The 18,976-nt window shown below is 58.3% G+C and overlaps 1 protein-coding gene across 1 annotated transcript; it reads left to right on the top strand.

Annotated features, from left to right (window-relative positions):
- The first annotated feature begins 498 nt into the window (after window positions 1-498).
- On the top strand, window positions 499-6,945 carry LOC119103669 (gamma-interferon-inducible lysosomal thiol reductase). The gene is made up of 2 exons (XM_037227287.1): window positions 499-548; window positions 6,148-6,945. The coding sequence occupies exon 2, from the start codon at window positions 6,160-6,162 to the stop codon at window positions 6,772-6,774; it is 615 nt and encodes a 204-aa protein (XP_037083182.1). The 5' UTR covers window positions 499-548; window positions 6,148-6,159; the 3' UTR covers window positions 6,775-6,945.
- Window positions 6,946-18,976: the final 12,031 nt, after the last annotated feature.

The following is an 18,976-nucleotide window of genomic DNA, read 5'->3' as shown; positions in this document are numbered from 1 at the left end:
AAAACGATGTATAGTCGAAACCCACTCCTGCTTTGTGCTTGTGCACTTGTGCCAATGTCCATCGAAATACGAAAATGCCCTTTCATCCAAATCCTTGGAGCCGTTAGACCAGCTTAAAACGCGTCCTTAAATAGCGACACAACTTGAGCAGCGTTTCCACCCGTATGCATTTTACGTGGTGCAATGTCCACTCCACTCGAAAGTACGGAGGTATAAGACGTGCAGGCATCCCGGCCACATTCCACGACCCGGCAGTTTTCGCGGGGACGTGTTCGGCACGTTTCACCTGGCAGTTTGCACCTCACGAGACCAAATGTGAATACTCTGCAGAGGCTCAGCTACCCGTAACAGCAATTTTCAGCGCTCCGAAATGCGCGACGACCTTCGCTCGCTCGCTACTCTCCGCCGGATCTTAGTCTGACATCATGCAGTGATTGACGGATTGCGGTAATGCGCATGCGCCGGCGCATGCGCAGAAAGGAGAAATCTGTCAGCTCACGGTCGCCTTCGTAAGCGCCGTTGCAATTCTGGCCGGCGGGGACCGCCAGGTAAGTGGAACGCGCATCTAACAGAACGACCGGCCGGTGCCAGAAGTAAGTGTTTGAAAGTACCAGCCTGCTGTCATGAGCGAGGGTACAGGGAAGGTGGGCGGGGCTATGGTGGGGTGGATGGTGGGTAAGGTGGTGGTGAGTGATGGGGATTGGCCCGCACACTTTTTCGGATGAAATGAATCATAGGCGTAAAAACGTTTAAAAAACTTGGGGGGCAGGCTCAGGGTATACTTCAGGAACTTTTTCTGGAAAGCGAGGCCGGTGATCTGGGGGGGGGGGGGGGAGGGGGCAGAGATGGAGGTTGTTATCGCTCTATTCAAATGCCGTGGTGCTATGCTATGCTAGATATACACCTAGAGCTGCTTGTCACTGGCGCACAATCTTGCCTATTCGACTCGTCTATGCCTGGCAAATAAGGCCATCCAGCTTCCCGAGGCTACTCGTCCATTTTAGCATTGTCTTTTCTGGGGAGGCGAAATTCCACGAGCGGATAGGCATTTTGGATCATTGAGGAGGCAGCTGCGTCCACAGGGTAGATGCCAAAGTATGGCCGGGACGTAGGTTGGTAACAATTTTGAAAGTGAACCGATGGCTCACAACGCGACAGATTTTTCATGCACCGTCATTTCGTTGGCTGATTTTCAAGAGATAAGACTTGTCGTAGCATTTAAGGCGGGAACAAAGTCAGAGTCTTGAAACTGCCAAAAACGACGTGACCATAGCCATTGAACTGAGGATTCTCTTGTAAGAACCAAGCCACATAATGAAGGCCCGTCTGTCATATGTTCTGGGCCCTGTTCCCTTCGCCGTCGGCGGCCACCGCCCTGACCTGGCTGTCTCGCGCATGACTGACCGCCACCTGATCGTATGGCTGCTTTGTTGCATATTTCTGGATCAGCATTTCTACTGATCAGTTTGTGAAACATATATTGGACAGCTGTAAAATATCTTTGTTGCGAATTATCTTCCCTTACATCACACCATCGCAGAAAAATAGCCTCCAGGAGGCCGCTTACGTAGAGTATGAACTGGCCCGACGGACATTTCGTTGCCCATCATTTAACGTAGACGACTGGATCTGCTTTTGTGTGTAGGCAAAGGCGTAGCCAGAGCCTTGCTAATGGGAAACACAGGGTTGACGAACGCCCCTCTCATGGCGACCCCCTCCAAAACATCTCTGGATATAGCTTACTTGTTAACAAGGGATGCGGTTTTCTTGGTTTTATCGTTGTCTTTACCTTGTAACCAGAACGGAAACCAGAAGCTACCGTGAGATCAATTCTGTTTGTATTTTAAAGTCAATAAACTGCAGAAATCAGGCGTTGAACGACGGCATGGAATAAATTACCGGCGCCATTAAGTTACCATGGTTTAGTGGACTCTTTCTAAGCCACTAGAATTTCGAAGCTTTGTCAGAATTTGTTATCTGGGTCTTACGGACATTAAGGACATTGCGAAGGTAGGCTGTAGATCGATGCGTTTGACCCAAATTTGAAGATAAAAAATTGATTACAGATCGAGTGGTCAACAATGTGTATTTACATGGCCAAACCATGTTTGTCTGCAAATGTTCACCATTCAGCCAGAATCGATCAATGGTGCAGTTTATGTAGGTGTTTTTTAACATGCACGCTCGCAAATCTTCGCAACCAAAGCCTCGGCACTAGGCGTAGCAGTCTCCATAGTACGCAGATAGTCCATTGGCTAAGTTAGCCGCGGCCCACTGGTGGACGCAAATGATGACGCTTCTCAAGTGGTTGTCCTTAAATACTATGATCGACTCGAAGTACAATTTATGTGACGTAATTTTGAGCGTGCGCACTCGAAAATCTTAGAAACAAAAACCTCGACGCTGGGCGTTGCTGTCTCCGTAAACCGCGCAGCTTCGGTTTAGCAGCTAATATTGAGCTGCGGCCAACAGGTTGATGAAAATGATGACGCTTCTAAAAGAAGTATCTGTGAACGCTTCATGGCATCAAGTGCTGGATTTAAAAGGCAGATGGGCGCATATTTCAGGTGCGCAATTTTTATACTGATGATAAGCACGGATTGGCCCTTGAAGCACCGCGAAGTGAGGCTGGAATCAGGTGGTTGAACTGTAAGAGTAAAGGTAGAATCTTTATTTTTCGTGTTTCTGCAGCTATTTATCTTCCAGAAGGCAGATTAACACGGTGCCTGCCGTCTGGTGGCACTGGTGGTGGCACGCCGCAGTAGCTGAAACCGTTCGGTTTTACGGAAGCTACATCCCAGGCCACCGTTGTCCCCGCTCTCGAGGTTGCGGGCGGGCATGTTAAACCTCACTAACCCATTCTGAAAGAAATGAACGTTCCCGGGCAAACATGGGATGTCCTTGTTCGTTTTTTTAAGTTAATTTCGACCCACTCTATTCAACAATAATGAGACCCGACTCTAATCAACAATAATGAAACCCCTTATTTCCTTCCGGACGACGGGCCCCTTAAGTAAAACACCATGAATACATTACCGTTTCCGATCAAAAGCTGAAGGGTCACTGCCTCCCATCGCGAAGTGTCTTCTGGCTGTCATTCTGGTGACAGGGGTGGAATCTCTTGGTCGATCCTGAGGCCGTTAGAAATATATATCATATTACATTGTTTCCGTCCCTAGCAAGGGAGGCCTTCTGACCCGCGCAGTTAGCCCTGGATCAGCACAGGAACCCTTAATGACGCAACAACATCCCTGATCGCCGCAGGGGGTCCAGTGATTATCACATAGACTCCAGTTCCATGTTCTTCTGTATTCTTCAGAGATACTGAAGACTTCCCGAACGTAGATTGTGGATGAAACGGAGTCCCAGATTTATATCAACGTGGCTGATCCATGTTGATCGTAAAATGTTCAAGATTCAGTCAGAACTGATTACGGATAATAAGCCATGTAATATGATTTCTCATAAAAGCTGGAGTGCCCCTCTCCCCACGCTCCATTTTAGGATCAGCCCTGGTTCCAATCCGTTCAAGGCAGAATGTTTAGGGAAAGGCAAAAGTGTGTAAGGTACATCTTACGTGCACATTATGTACAGTGGAAACTAATTGAACACCGTCATGAAAGCACCTTACGCACATCGAAAGTGGGGATGTCATTTATCGCCTGTATCAGTTGTCTTGTTTTGGCAAATCTGTACCCGATGAGAAAACTGTGGTATCAGGTATGAATGTGTGTAGGAAACATCTGGCCATGAATGCATTCATGAGGGCACCCGGGGTACGTGCCCGCCCCCCCCCCCCCCCATTATAAAAGATCGAGGTAGATATGTAGAAAACCGGAATGATGTGTGTTATACATGCAGCATCCAATAAATCTGACACGACTTCGGGGTGCTAAAACGAACTTTTCATTCCGAAATTTTGTGTTATGTTTTGTTTTGCGTTTCCTCTTTCATCGCCAAACCGTGCCGCACGCCCCGGCACCGGTCGTCAGCGCATTGGTCAGCTTTGGCATAACTCCAGCCCGGCACCGAGAGTGACCAAACGGACGGTGAGAGACAGTGCCGGGACGGGACCGCTCGGTCAGGCAGCGCGACATCGATGGACGGAGGTCGTGGCGCTCCCAGGCGCGGCAGGCCGCCGCCGGCCGCGTGACACCCACCGAGCGGGGTCAGTGGTGACCTTTGACCGGGCCGCCACGGCAGTGCCAGGCTCACGACGGACCCTGAATACGCCGATGCTGTCGTGCTGAGAGGTCTCTGACCAGTCGCTGATCCAGACCCGGATGCGCTTACCGCTTCAGGCTTGAGCGTCCCCTGTCCTGCTGTCGGTAAACAGACCTGTTTAGATGCTAATCAAATGGGTGCCAATTTAACTTTGATTGGAGTCTGCGTATGTGACGGCGGCGACATGACTGGCGTCGGTCCAGTCCGAAGCGTCATCCAACTGACAGCGCCATCCGAGGCGTGGGTTGCCGGGTGGCACGTCTTGCACGCTTACTGTGAAGGGACAGCCATGCGCATGAGTTGCATATGCCACGAGGCATTAGTGATCAGATGTTCTAAAAAAAAACTGTTGAATTGTCTCGGGGAAATGGTCCTTTTCAGCCGTCAATATCTCGTAAAACATGTTGGCGGTTCATTCATGCCGTGGTTGGTGCGTTGTTCGTCGTTTGCATGCGTCTCAGTATAGGATACCTAGTCGTTTGCAGGCCCCGAAACTGGATTGGCCCCGTGTTTGCTTTCGAAGAAACCCTTGGACGTCTTTCCTAGTCCAATGGCCTTGCTTTGCGCAGGTGGTTGTGTCCACACTTCATTGTGGTCGAGACGACTGAGTGAGGAAAAATTGCTCGCATGCGAAGTGCATTCCAAACACACTCCCACATTTGCTCCTGCATCCCCATCTGCAAGCATTTGTTGGCATCAGACAGAAGCATGATGACGGCTTTGTCCTGGTATAACTTCGTCTCAGTCGGGAAAGCTTAATGGCCAGTGAAGTTTTGTGAGCTGATGGTCAATGGTGGAGGCGCAGTGAAGAACGGTTGTCAGTGCAGCTTTCTTAAAATCAGAGTGTGCGCCTGACTGATGCCTAGTTAAGGCATACCGGAAGCCCCTGGATATGGTGGAGGCACAGGTCTCAGGCAAAACACCGATAGATGAAACTCCGAAATTGCTCTTAATTCGACACCGACACTGCCACCCGTGACTGCCTGGGGTATCCTGCCACCCGTGACTGCCCGGGGTATCTTGCCACCCGTGACTGCCCGGGGTATCGTGCCATCCGCAACTGCCTGGGGTATCCTGCCACCCGCGACTGCCCGGGGTATCCTGCTACCCGCGACAGTTTGGGGTATCACGCCATCCGAGACTGCCTGGGTTGAGGGGTTGGTGAGTTCATGGTGTCTCGGTACCTTACCGTCGGATCAGAAATTGAGAACCTCTCTGACATTCAAGGGCGCCCTTTAGACCGATCAGGGGCGATTCTTCAGTTTTTGGAGCGCTCTTTGATCTCTAAAGGCGTCCTTTACACTTTCGGCAGGACGTGGACTATGAGGGGCTCTCGCGAGCTCGTGAAGCCGTGCCCGGATCCTGCCCGGAGTCTTGAGCCGTGCTTTAGTTCTTCAATTCGTCCTTCTATACTCTGGGACATATCTATACACATGAGTGCCGTTTCGTCCCTTGGGAACGGCTTCTCCCCTCAGCTCAAGGTTTGGGGCACATTTACGTCTTCACGACCATTAAACGGCCAGCCCCGTCCCAATCCGTGCCTGGCACTCCTAAGGACTCGAGAGATGCCCGCCCCGTGCTCAGCATGCCCTAAACAGCATGTGTTCCGCAAAGCCTGACAGAGAGTCCCAATGGCCCCTAGAGGGGCGCCCCCACTTTCCGATCGGAGGAGAGCGTGCCCTCAGTGCCCCTTCTCTGGATACGCCCCTGACGTCCATGACATTGACCTCCCCACCACCTGTCGTCGTCGCTCCAGACACAACGCGTCCGTTCTTCCCCCGACGGCGCATCAGCCGGCTGCAGCGCCCCAGCGGCGGCGGGACGTCCGCCGCGCTATCTCTGTGCCCGGGAGCGGTGCAGCTGTCGCGCCGCGAGTCGGTGTGAGACTCGGCCGTCGTCAGCCCGCTTCTGCCTGCGTTTCAGCCTCCTCTCGCCATGGTGGTATTGCCGCTGCTGCTCAGCACGCTGCTGGTCGCCGCGCCGGGCGCCGCCGACCGGCCGCCGCTGGACGTGGTGCTATACTTCGAGGCGCTCTGCCCCGACTGCCAAGACTTCATCTCGGGCGGCTTCGCAGACGCGTGGCGCGCCGTGCCGGAGATCCTGAACGTGACGCTGGTGCCGTGGGGCTTCGCCACGGCCACGCCGGACGGCGACGGCTGGCGCTTCACCTGCCAGCACGGCCGCGAGGAGTGCCGCGGCAACAAGCTGCACGCGTGCGGGGTGCGCCAGGCGCCGTCGTCGGGCGCGTCGGTCGACTTCTCCGTGTGCCTGGAGGCAGAACGGCCCGAGGAGGAGTGCGCCGACGACAACGGGCTCGACTGGGACGCGCTGGAGCGGTGCGTCGATGACCCCGACACCGACGCCATCATGCTGCGCTACCGCGACCTGACCGACGACGCGCGGCCCGAGATCGTCGAGGTGCCCACGGTCAGCGTCGATGGCAGTCGGCGGCACCAGGACGACATGCTGGACGACTTCCTCGAGTTTGTGTGCAACGCGTGGCAGGGCGAGACGCCGCCCGGCTGCCTGCAGCGGGTTGACCTTGACTGACGCGGGTGGGGCCGACCACGTCCACGTCACGAGCCCCGATGCCGGCCGGCTCCGCCACGGTCAGGGCTGCTCGGCCACACGCGTCCGGGTGGTGTTTAGTGTTGGTGTGGTGATACACGTTCAACTGCTATCTGCTCCGTTGGGGATTGCAATACACGTGTGGTTGTGATTGCCCTCGTTTGTCTGCCAAGATTACGAGCATTTGAGAGTTGGGATTTCATATCTGCTGGCGGAATACTGCATTAAGCCAGTAGAATTATCCAGGTGCTTAACCGCCAGCATCGTACTCCCGCATGAACACCTCATTGGGCAACGGGAGGATCGCATGCTATTTCGGCGATGTTTGAGGACGGTACCGTCCTGTGTGGAAGCGTACGGCTTCGGTCAGTCAGTCAGCCGTCAAACTTTTACCTGCTCTTCGTTCCAAGCACAGCTTCACAAACAATGGATAGCCAATGGGATTATATTTGATAGGGCACTAGTACAGTTTCTCACATTGATCGCACGTCCGTGTAACATTAACACATAGCTTAACGTGAACAGCTACAAAAATACGCTCCACCCTCAGCAGCCTGCGCGCAACAAGAAACATGGAAAGGAGCGTGTTTGGAGACGCGCAGTGACTGGGGAGAACGCACGACCCGAGAGACCGGAGAGGGCGCAGGGGCTGGGCACTGGTCGCGACATTGCGCCACCACTGCTCGTCACAACAACTGCTCGCCGGCTGCGCCAACGCTCGGCGGAAGGGAAAGCTGCGAGGGGTTAGCCACGGCACGATGCAGCGACGGAAATTGCTGGGTGCGCGCGTCAACGGCGGGCGGCTCGCAGCTGGACCGTTGCCAGCCGCGTGCACCAGCCGCAGCGAACCGCGCAGGTGGGCGGCGGTCCGGCGCTGCGCAAGCGCGCAACCACAAACCAAGTGTCGATAGAAAATACTGAGAAATAACGACGTCAAGAATGCATGGCAGGCGAAGCAGGCAGCAGGCAGACACGCAATTTCAGAGGGATTCGAAACGAATCAACAAAAGCAGACTCCCAACTGGCACCAAACCTTACCCGTAGCATCCTAGCGCGGCCCACGCGTGCTTCCGGCCGCTGCAGGGTAAGCTCGCGGCCGAGCGGGGACCGGCCGACAGGGCGCCAATGCTCTATACACAGCTGCGTCGAGACTGAAGCCGCGCACAACGCAAGCCAATCCTCGGCACACGGCTGGTACTATCCAGTTACAAAAGCGGCACACCATACGTGCATCACACTAGCGCGCGGCGGCCGCCGGGTGGCGCTGGCAGCGCGCCGCCAGGGGCGCTGGCAGCGCCCTCCCGCCGGCGCGGTGCCACGCGCGCTACACAACTAGAGCCGAAAGGTCGCAAGCAGGGCGTTACAGGGCTGCATTTCGTACACATCAGAATGTGCATATTTATATGTACAGGTATCACAAACGTTGCGGTGGTGAAGCGGAAGTCAATGAAACCGGGGAGCCGTCGTGTTGCTGCGGCGGCCCTTCGATGCTCAGACGCTCACATCCTTGTTGAATATTATAAAACTATCAAAAGGTAACCAGGCCCAGTTGAAACGCTCTCGCAGGAGCTCACTGGCTTTTGATTTCCGCGTGGAGAATGCATAGACTTTGGTGCCAGAGCACCCGTCACGAGCAGACCAGCTGTTCGGACCCTGCGGTCGGGGAGCGTCTCGCCTCCTGTTCAGAGGACGCCGGACTGCTAGTCCGCCCAGCGAGAATTAAGTAGACGTGTTGTGACCATATCTGGCAGGGGCCTTAGAGCTGTCATCCGCGCGCAACGAGCCACTGGGACGCCCACGCGCGGCGCCGGCGCACGAGAAACAGCCAACGCTCTCGATAACACCCAATACGAACAGGACTCTTCTAGAAATAGGTACAACTCTTCAATTATGGAGAGCAAATCCCGTCCAGCCCATGGCGCCGTGATAAAAAACCAACTAAGTACTTCGCTTATGGAAAGAACCGTGTGAGCCACAACTCAGAGAATTGCAGTCTCCTCGTCTACTATACAATAAAATACAATCAGATTATCTTTACTGAACACATGAGTGGGACCCTCCGGATACCAACTATATACTGGCAGACAGAGACTGTGTGTCTGCGTATTTGTACGATTGTAAAGGCTCTGTATCGGTGGTTGATGACGTCACTCCATCGACCGTACCCGAGCGCACTCGTCTAGTTCGGCCTGTATGTACAGAGACTCCTACCAATATATACTATATACATGTGCATATCTGCGTACACACGCATGCGCTCGGGCACACTCACACCCACACCGTGCGGCCGGCAGCCCACACAGCCACGCGTCGCCCCGCAGCCACCCACACAGCCACGCGGGGCCCGCAGCCAGCTGGAGGAGGCCCGTGCGGACCGTCGTCCCGGCCGGCGGGGCCCGGGTCAAGGTTGTTAAAGCTGGGTGACCCGGGCCGCCGGCCCCCCGAGCTGGGCTCGGCCGCAGCAGGTCGGCGGCGGGCGGCGCGCAGCCCAGACCGGCCGCAGCACTATCTGACCTCAGGTCAGGCTCGGTCGTCGACGGCAGCGGCTATGTCAACAATAACAAGCGAGCTCCGCCCTAGGCTATGCACACTGATTCGAAGCGACGATGCTGCGGCTACGCACGACTGAGGCGCGGACGCACGGATGTGCTGCCGGACATCACAGCGCGGTATGTACACAAACTTCAGGTTTGCTCCTCGTCGGGTAGATGTCAGGCGCGGCGACGGTGCGTGCAGCAATCTTCTTGTGAGGAGGGCGTAATGGCACTTGGTGTTGCGATTCGATTCGACTTGGTACCTGCAAAGGCGGATGAAGCAATCAAAATGTTGTTTCTCGTGCACATGTGCACAGCATCATGTGGTACATATACTTGTCGTGGGCCCGTAAGCGACTATTTTGGTGTGTGTAAAAAGTCTGGAAAAGTCTGTTTAGTTTTTATTTGCCAGGACACGTCACGACTCATGCTCTCTGTGGAAACACTGTGGGTACTGGAGTCGGGCCTCATGAGCATCCCTGCAATCTTTTCATAACGCGATTCCGAAATTATCCTTTTGACATAATGACATCAGAGCTGCAGTGCAGATATTGTTTTAAGTGTTTAACTTATTGTGCTTTTCTGAACGTGACAATTATTGCACTTTCCCATACTCATGTAGTTAAACCGAGGTCTAAAAAGGCCTCCCGTAGCGAAAAAGGGGCAGTCAGGTCAGGCTGTCCCCAACTTCACTTCTCACTTTCATAATGTCCTCGATCCATACGACACTAAAGCCCTTTAAAACTTCGCATTCGAGATTCAAACTTTTCCCGATATGGGCGGCGGCAGCGGCGCCCCCACCCCCTTCATCACTCGCGTCCAGGCCGCCGCTGTCGATGTTCCGGACCAGAACGGAAAATCGGAATTAAGTGGGCGTCGGCACGCAACGCTGCCGGCAGTTTGAGATGTCGATGCGGTCGGTGCCAGGCCCGACCTGGCCGGGCGCTGGCGGCGCCGCAGGCCAGGCGCACTAATGGCTGCCGGGGTGAGCGGCGGCTCGCAGGCCACGGGGGCCACCACAGCAAGAGCGGCGCCTTCCACATGTCTGGAAGGGCTCGGGTACAGTGCGAAGTTGGTCCTTCAGCACAGTATCCCTGTGCGTGGTCCGATGAGCGGTACAGCTCAATGGGTTCCTTCCGCACGGGGCAACTGTACGCGCTCTCTTCAGCACTGACTGAAAACGTGCGCGCCCATCAGCCTCGACTAGTGCGAATCCCGTCACCAGCCGCTGGTGGCGGGTCCCATCACCGGCGCTGGTGACGGATCCCATCATCAGCCGCTGGTGACGGATCCCATCATTAGCCGCTGGTGACGGGCCCCATCACAGCCGCTGGTGACGGGTCCCATCGCGTGCGCTGCGCCGGCCGCTGTTTTGAACAGGCGTCGTCCAGTCAGCTGAGACGTTCGCTCCGTTCCGTCCCGGTCCGCCCGTTCCGTCCCGGTCCGCCCGTTCCGGCCCGGTCCGCCCGTTCCGTCCCGGTCCGCCCGTTCCGTCCCGGTCCGCCCGTTCCGTCCCGCCCGGCCGGCCCGGGACGGCTGGACCGGAACGGTGGCCCGCTCTGGCCGCTCTCAGGAGCGCCCCTGCGCTGGGCAGACGTCAGATACGGCGTCATGATCCACACAGCGGGCAGGGAGGGAGCATTGTCTCCCCCCCCCCCCCCACACACACACTACACTCGGAGTTGACAATCTGGTTGTCTACGACTCACCAAACGAAGTGGTCGGACATGAGAAAAACCTAGAAACTAAAACCTTAAGACTTAAAAATTTGTCTTGCTGGGTGGCTTAAACATATCAAGTTGGCACCGTTGTCATTTGTGATGCTAATCTGCCCACTGGCAGCAACATTCAACTGGCAAATATGGAAGGATGTCATAACCTCCATAATAAGTTCAAATCAATATTTTGAGTGGCTCCAGTCCCTCCCCCTTTACCTCCCCCTTTACCTCCCCCTTTACCTCCCCCTTTACCAGCCCCTTTCCCCAGCCTCTTCTGCCTAGATGCGATGCTAGCAGCCAGGCCCCGATTCGCCATGTCTCTTCCCACACCCCGTTCTCCCAGCCCGACAGAGGGCGTGCCACCCGCGTTCACCTCCGCGGCCCGTCTCGACTTCGGCCACGCCCGGTGCGGACGAGGCCGGGCGGCGCGGCCGCTGCCGCCATGTCGGTCTCAGCCAGCGGAGCGCCGGGGTGGGGGAGAGCGGGACGGCCGGGCCGGCCATTGGTGCCGGTCTGTATGCAGCTCTACGAGCCCCGGCGGCGCACTTTGCCGGCCAGGTATCACCGGCAATCTGAGTCGGCGGCGGTGGCGGCGGCGGTCGGACCAGGCCGGCCTGGTGGCGGCTGAAGCGCCGGCCCAAGGCCACCGATATTCTGAGCCGCCGGGGGCCAGCGGACGCCGCGTGCAACGCGTCGGCGTTGCAGCGGCCGGGTTCAACCTCAAGGTCAGTGGCGCCCCGGCCCGGCCTATTCCTAGCGACGGACAGCCGTATCCAAAATACCGGGCGCCGCCCGCGCGCTGCCAACTGTCGACGGCCGGTCGCGTGCTGCCAGATGCGGCCGGGGGAAGGTTGGTGCGGCCGCGTCCGCGGCGGGGATCGCTAAACGCTGGACCATAGCCGGCCAGAGCGCGGTGCGCCACGTTCGCCCCCAGGCACTCCCCGCTGCTATCACATAAATCGCTTGCAGCTGAAAATATAGCCGCCGCTTCCAGGGATAAGACTTCATCATAAAAACCGTCAAGAGACCACTAGAGAACTTTGGAGAAGATAAGTAGGCCTGTCGGGAGCGCGAGTGGAGGCGGCGCCGCGGCCTCCGCCCGACGACTTGCCGCGCAGGGCCTGGCCTCATTTAATGCGGATCATTTGAATTCTCGCACTGGCGACCCGAGCAATCCTGCAACGGCTCAACTGATTAGAGGGTAGCCCCATCGAATTACGATTATGTCACTTTGATAAATGTTTCTCCATTGTAGAGCATAATGGATGGGAGCCCAGAGTGCGAAAGACGATGAGGTCTCGGCGAGATGGCACATAAATTTGGAATTTCTAATAAAAAATCCGGAAAAATTTCACGATTCATCTCTCTGGATGGGAAGATTTTCTGCACTGGCAGCGGAAAAGAAAGGAATAGAGATGATCTGTCGTGAGGGTGGTATTGATCGAGAAAATGGAACACGTCGGGTGGCGTCGACAGCCGCCCGTTCCACTGGTTGCCCTTCTCGCCGATCCATGCGGCGGTAGCGCGACCTGCCACTGTGAAATTAGCCGGTACCGCCCCGCGACCCAGCCGCTTTACCGGGCCCGCGAGCTCTAATCTGCACCCGAACACCGCCGCGGCAGTCGGGGCGGGTGCGGAGCCTCCGCCACCGGGTCCGGGACTCCTCCACTGGCGCCGCCCGGCCGCCCGGCAGCCGCCGTGGCCGGCTCGTCTGCAGCCGGCAGTCTGTCCGCACAGCGCCGTCCGCCCGGACCCGGACCTCGCCCAACAGCCGGCCGGAGTTGAGGCAGGTCAGCCACCAGCGCCGCCGCCGCCGCCGCCGCCGCCGCCGCTGCCACACTCCGCAACCGGCGTAAGCCGCTTACAACATTCCCGCATAGAGAGCGGGAGGAAGGGAGGGCGGGAGCGCCGGGGGCGGCGGCGGGAGCGCCGGGGCGGCGCGCCTTCAACGCAACTTCGAGTTGTCTGCTGGGCCAACCGCGCCGTCCATCACCGTAATGACCGGTGGACACCAGTTTTACGGCGGCCGGCGCGCGGCCCGTATTGATCGCGCGGCCGGCAAAGGGCTGAACTTCCGACACCAGCCGCCGATTATGACGACTTTAGAGCGAATCAATATTTCAGCATGGCCGGCCTATTGAATTATTGACCAGGCATTATAATCAAGTGGCCGCGGGCCGGCTGCGAGGGTGCCTGGCACGACAGCGCGAGCACGGACGCCGCCGTCGCCGCGGCGGCCGACGCGGCCGCAATCGCCACCTTCGAGACAACCATGAGCGTTGTACAGCGCCGGAAATAAAACAAACAAATGGCGGGCGGACACAGTTGGCGGTGTCGGCGTGTCTACGCATTGCGCGGCACGGGGGTTTTCGTCGCAAAATGCCAGCACGGCGTCAAACGTCGAGTGCGACGTGTCGGACCTGTATTTATGTGGTTATTTATTCATGCCTGGTCGTGATAGCTCGACTGCAAAAGGAAACAGGACTGAACGCAAAACGAGCCCTGTGCAAAGACGGATTTTATTTCAGCGTCTCGAAAAACAAAACGTGGTCTAAACACACCGCAGTGTAATTTGTTTTTTGAAATATTAATCGCAACCCAGTGTAAGCCAGTAATCTCCACTGCCGCAGCCTAGCAAGACGTCCACAGCGGACGTCCACATCGGAGCCTTACAGCGCTCTCATCAAAGCCGAGCGTGCCTCGGGGCGTTTTCTGACGCCGGGGCAGTGCGCGCTCAGGCCAGGCCCCTGCGGAGGACCTGACCCGTCCCAGGCGCCCAGGAGCGACGAGTCTGGCCGACGCCCCGCCGCCATAAATTCCAATTTGAATTCACATATGACGCTAATGGTGCACCGGAGGATTTACGCGTTGGCCCCGGCCGGCGGCGGCGGCCGGCGCCGGGCCGGCCGGGCCCTCCGGCCGCATCCATCACCGCTGGCAAACAGCCGGAAACTGCGCCGATCCGGCTCTGTTACAGTCCGGACCCACTCTGGTACGACCCGGGCCCATTCTGGTCCGACCCGGACCCACTCTGGTACGACCCGAGTCCACTCTGGTCCGACCCGGGCCCACTATGGTAAGATCCGGGCCCACTCTGGTCCGACCCGGGCTGACTGGCGCTGGTCTGACCCGAGTCCACTCTGGTCCGGCCCGGGCTGGCTGGCGCTGGTCCGACCCGAGTCCACTCTGGTCCGACCCGAACCCACTCTGGTCCGACTCGAACCCACTCTGGTCCGACCCGGGCTGAGTCTGGCTCGACCCACCCTGGTCCGATCCGGGCTCGTCGCGGCCCAGCACAAGAGTCTGTGGCTGCAGTCTGATTCAGCCAGGTACACCGCTCCAGATCCGCGGGCCACGAGGCACATGCCGTCCGGTACACGACACCGCAGAGCGTGCACCTCGAACGGCCCTCTCCGACCCGACCTCGACCGACCGGGCGCCTGGCGTCACGAGAGACCCTGACCCGGTGGCGCCGCGGCCCACGCAGGGGCTCGGCCCGGCTGCCGGCGGCGCCGCTGCCCTCCGCCGCTGCGCCGCCGCCCGGCGCGGCGCTCGCGCCATCCGGCCGCCGTTGACAGCGGCGCGGCGCCGTCGGCCGCGACGGGGCCGGCAATAATCGGGCGATTTACGGCCGGCCTTTGACGGAGTTTCGCCGGCGGCGCAGGCCGCGCCCAATGGTCCGCCGCCGGCTGATGGGCCAAGTTGAGCTGGCGCGGGGCGGCTGGGGCGGGCGAGCGTGGCTCCGGTCGCTGGAGAGGGGTGGCCGTCGGAGGGTCACGGCGGCTCCCGCTGGGTCGGGTCGGCCGCGGCCGGGGCGACGCCGGTCGTGGAGGCGGCCTCCGCGCTGTTGACAGGCCGGACGCGGAGGCGCCTGCTGGGCTGTAGCTGAGCCCCGCGTCCGGCGGCGCCATCTGTCGACGCGTGGCGGCAGCAGAAGTGATGCTCACGGATGTGGAGCAGCCGGACGGGCCCGTCAATGCTGTAGTCGGCCTTTCTAGCAACGCTGCTCTCTTTCCTCGTCGCATCAACCCTCTCTCTCTCTCTCTCTCTCTCTCTCTCTCTCTCCAACGGCGGCTCAATCGAGGTCAGATAAGCTTTAAATCTCATTTAATCGCTGGAAACGTTCTGATCGCTGTTGGAGCGAACAATTTATATGCTAAGTAACACCGGAGAGAGCTTCCCTGAGAGAGGTGCACTGCGGCTGGGGCTGCGCCACCATATGCGACACGATATTGACTCAGTCTGAGGGAAGTTTTACTTTAAAATGTGTTCCCATATTGGCGCGGTGCTGGCCCAATTTCGACGACAGAGCGACGTGGGCAAACACCTTTAGTCGACCAAAGCGGAAAAGCCAAAACAAATGGGCTTTGGCATAATGGTATCTGTTGGAACTCGCAGCCTTTGAATTACTTGGATTAATAGAGGTCCGATTTGTTGCACCTAGAACCTTTTGGTTTTCAAACGCTCGCAGCTGGGGGCGTTCCCTTGTCAACCCCGCTCGCCAGCTGGGGGCGTTCCCTTGCCAACCCTGCCCGCCAGCTGGGGGCGTTCCCTTGCCAACCCTGCTCGCCAGCTGGGGGCGTTCCCCTGCCAACCCTGCTCGCCAGCTGGGGGCGTTCCCTTGCCAACCCTGCTCGCCAGCTGGGGGCGTTCCCTTGCCAACCCTGCTCGCCAGCTGGGGGCCTTCCTTTGCCAACCCTGCTCGCCAGCTTTGGGCCTGCAGCCAACATCCGTCCGGGCCTTCATATCCAAGGAACGGCTGCACCATCTTCCGACCGGGACGCCCACTGCTCTGCTCGGATGGACGGCCTCCGCCCTCCATCAAGCAGCCACTGTAAGCCACGGTGCGGTCGGCCAGGTCGCCGCCAGGGCCTCGCCTCCACTCGCTGCGCTGGCGAGCGACCGCGCCGCCGACAGTTTGTATGCATAACCTGGCTCGGCGATGGTTTAATTCGCGCGCGGGCGGGCGCAAAGCGGCCATCTGGGCGGGCGCTGGCGTCGGCGCACGGCGCGGCGCCCTGCTCAGCCGTGCAATCTGCCCGGCTCAGGCGGCTGGAGACCGGCCGCCCGCGCCGGCGCACACCGGGCCGCGCCTGACGAAACCTGGCCAAAGACCGCCCACGTCGGCCCGAGGCGGAGACCACGCCATGGGTCAGCGCGTGTCCCACAATGTGTCGGTGTGTCCGGTGGTTACATCCGCGCGCGCCCCCATCCCCCGCTCTCCTGGGCACCTGCCGTCTCCTTCCGTGGTCTTGTTCGCCCCACGCTGAAGTACGGCCGAGTCCTCAGCGCCCTACCAACTGTTGCGGTGTTTTAGTGCGGGCGGAGCGCCGTCTTGCTTGGCAGCGGCCCGGCCAGCTCGCTGCAACGCGGCAGCATGTTGCGCGCCTCTGCGTCGTAATTGAGTCAGGTCAGGTACACGGCCGGACTCCGTGCAGAAGACAAATGCGAGAAGTTAAATTCCCTGAAAAGTTGTCTCATTTAACTTGCAGACCACTTTGCAATTCAAATTGTCTGTAAAGGCTGCCAGACCGGCGGCTTCGGATGATTCGATCCTTTCGGAATTGCACAGCGCCGGCGCCATTCAGGTGGTGGACTTCGAATAGCCGTCTCTCTGCCTATCAAATACACGGAACGGGGTGGGGGTAGGGGAGCGAACCGAGCGCCTGCATTTAGCATACACCCACAGGCCCACAAAGTTCGCGCGCACTTTTTGGCGCCAGCCGATCGATGGAATCATTAAACTCGGCCGGCACGGTCGCAATTGACGACAAAAAAGCCGATGAGAATAAATGACCGGCCGTAACTTTCCTCATTCGGATCGACTGAAATCGCGCCTTTCACCTCGTCGGCGAGCGCTGCGCGGCGGCTGCGGCGGCGATCCCGGCGTGGCGGCGCTGCAGGCGCGGGAGAGGCGGCGCGGCAACAGGTGCAGCCAATTTCGGACATCAAAGCAGCGGCGTGGTCAGCAGTGCCGGCGGCGGGTAAACAGATCGCCGAAGAGTGCCGTCCGTGCCGTTCGCCCGCCGGGGGCAACGCTGACCACGCGCCGGGCCGCCACCCTCCGGCGTTCGACCGCCAGGGGGCGAAGCCATGCCGGGCCGCGCCGAGACAATGCTGATCCGGGTACTCGGTGTCGTAACCGGAGCATCGAGTGCCGGAGACTCCCCGCTGCCTCTTGATGCGCTGCCCGCCCGCGGGGAGGTCGGAGGCCTTCCATGTAAGCCCGAGCCTCCAGCAACGCCTCCGGGCCAAAGTGCTCTCACGTTTTCGAGCGCACGCTTTCAAGCGCACGGCGCACGGCGCGCGGCTCGAGCGGAGGCCTCGCCGTGACACACGCACTAACGACCTTTAATGCTGATTGCCGCCGCCCGAGGCCCGGCAGCGCGACGCCACCCCACTACAAAGCCAGGTGTTTCCCGTTGCATGAAAGGCGGCGCGACGAAGTTGGGAGGCGCGACACAAGTGGCGCCGCGCGGCAGTACTTGGCGCAGGCCGACCGGCATGCCGAATGACACCGATTAGGTCGGCTGCGGGCACACTCAGGCAGAAAGTTCGGCGCCGGCTGAGAACTTCGTGAAAGTACCGCGCAACTTAAACGAAGAATACTCAACCTGTCTAGAGCAGAGCTAATAGCAAGTTTTTATGTGGGCGTTTCTTGAGGTACTTATGGAAGAGCGCCATAGCGGAGTTTGACGAATTGTATTCGGCTAGTTATGCGAAGTAAATGAAATTTTGAAACGGTGGTGGAAATGGTAGCCTAACTCCTTGCGTTTGTCATCGTGGAAAAATTTGGTGTCTGCCGTTACCAAAACGAATCACTCTCGAAAACCAGTTTTACTTTGCAGCCGCGGTCTTTCCTACATTATGGTCAAGGTTCATGACTGACCCCGCTGAGCTGCCTGAGCCGGTTGCTACCTGAAGCGTAAGCTTCCAGTCGTTTCGTCGATGACCATTATTTTGCTCTGCTCGTATTCGGAAGGGGGGGGGGGGGGTTTAGGGCGCTTCGACTTCGCGGTCATATAGCCTGCTCCGCTCTGCTCGTAGTCTGTTTTGTTTCTGATGTTTCATATTGTAAGCGTAAAATGTCGTCACAATAATATTGACAGGAAAGCTCTCTACGGATATATTTAACTGCGATAGCTTCGCGACACACTTGCTTTGAATAGAGGAAAAATTACTGCAATATTACTTTACTATTACAATCTCAAGAGATTGGTACTACAGGTTGTCATGACATTTAGTATTATCACATATCATAAGAGTATCATTACAAGGGAACAAGCGACGTTTGATGCCTTTTGTACCGCACTTACACCAATACCCTCCCAGCGAAGCACAGGCCTGCGGCACACCCTCCATCCCGAATTTTGAAAGTTCATCTCATTTATTTCCGCGCGGAGCCGACTGGTCCGTTTGCTCGTAACGTGCCACGCCGCTGCCGTCGGCATCTGGCGCACCTGCGCCCCCCAGGCCGAGGCGCCACCGCCGCCGGTCCGCCGGGGCCCGAGCCTCGATGGACGAGTCTTGAGAGCACTGTCACCGACGCGAGACACGTCACGTGGCGGCCGAGTGACCCACTTCCGCGCCGTCGCCATATCTTACGGCACCCAGCGCCAGCCACTGAACCCTCCTGCACCCTTTTTAAATCAGAAAACTGCCTGACAAACCAAACGAGCTCGTTTGGTCGGGAAGCGCGTGGAGGTGATACCCGGAGCCGACCGGCTGGCCGGGGCCGACACACCTCGCGCGCCGCTGGCGTCAGCAGATGACGCCGGTCCGTCAGCCGGGTCCCCGTCCTGCGGCCCACAATGGGCGGCCCAGGACGGCGCCGACTTCGCCGCACGCCCGTCCGCAAATCGGCATTGTTCCGGCGCTCAAGGTCCCAGCGCGTTTCGCGCCGAAAAAAGCGCGCCACTGCACCGCAACGCA

Source organism: Pollicipes pollicipes, unplaced genomic scaffold (genome assembly GCF_011947565.3).
Source record: "Pollicipes pollicipes isolate AB1234 unplaced genomic scaffold, Ppol_2.1 Scaffold_5724;HRSCAF=6776_pilon_pilon_pilon, whole genome shotgun sequence".
Classification (NCBI taxonomy): Eukaryota; Metazoa; Arthropoda; class Thecostraca; order Pollicipedomorpha; family Pollicipedidae; genus Pollicipes; species Pollicipes pollicipes.
The sequence above is the reverse complement of the archived record's forward strand: the minus strand, read 5'-3'. Positions and strand labels throughout refer to the sequence as shown.

Bases quoted from the DNA above. Each gene is read 5' to 3' on its own strand.
- LOC119103669 (XM_037227287.1), top strand. From the start codon at position 6,160: ATGGTGGTATTGCCGCTGCTGCTCAGCACGCTGCTGGTCGCCGCGCCG.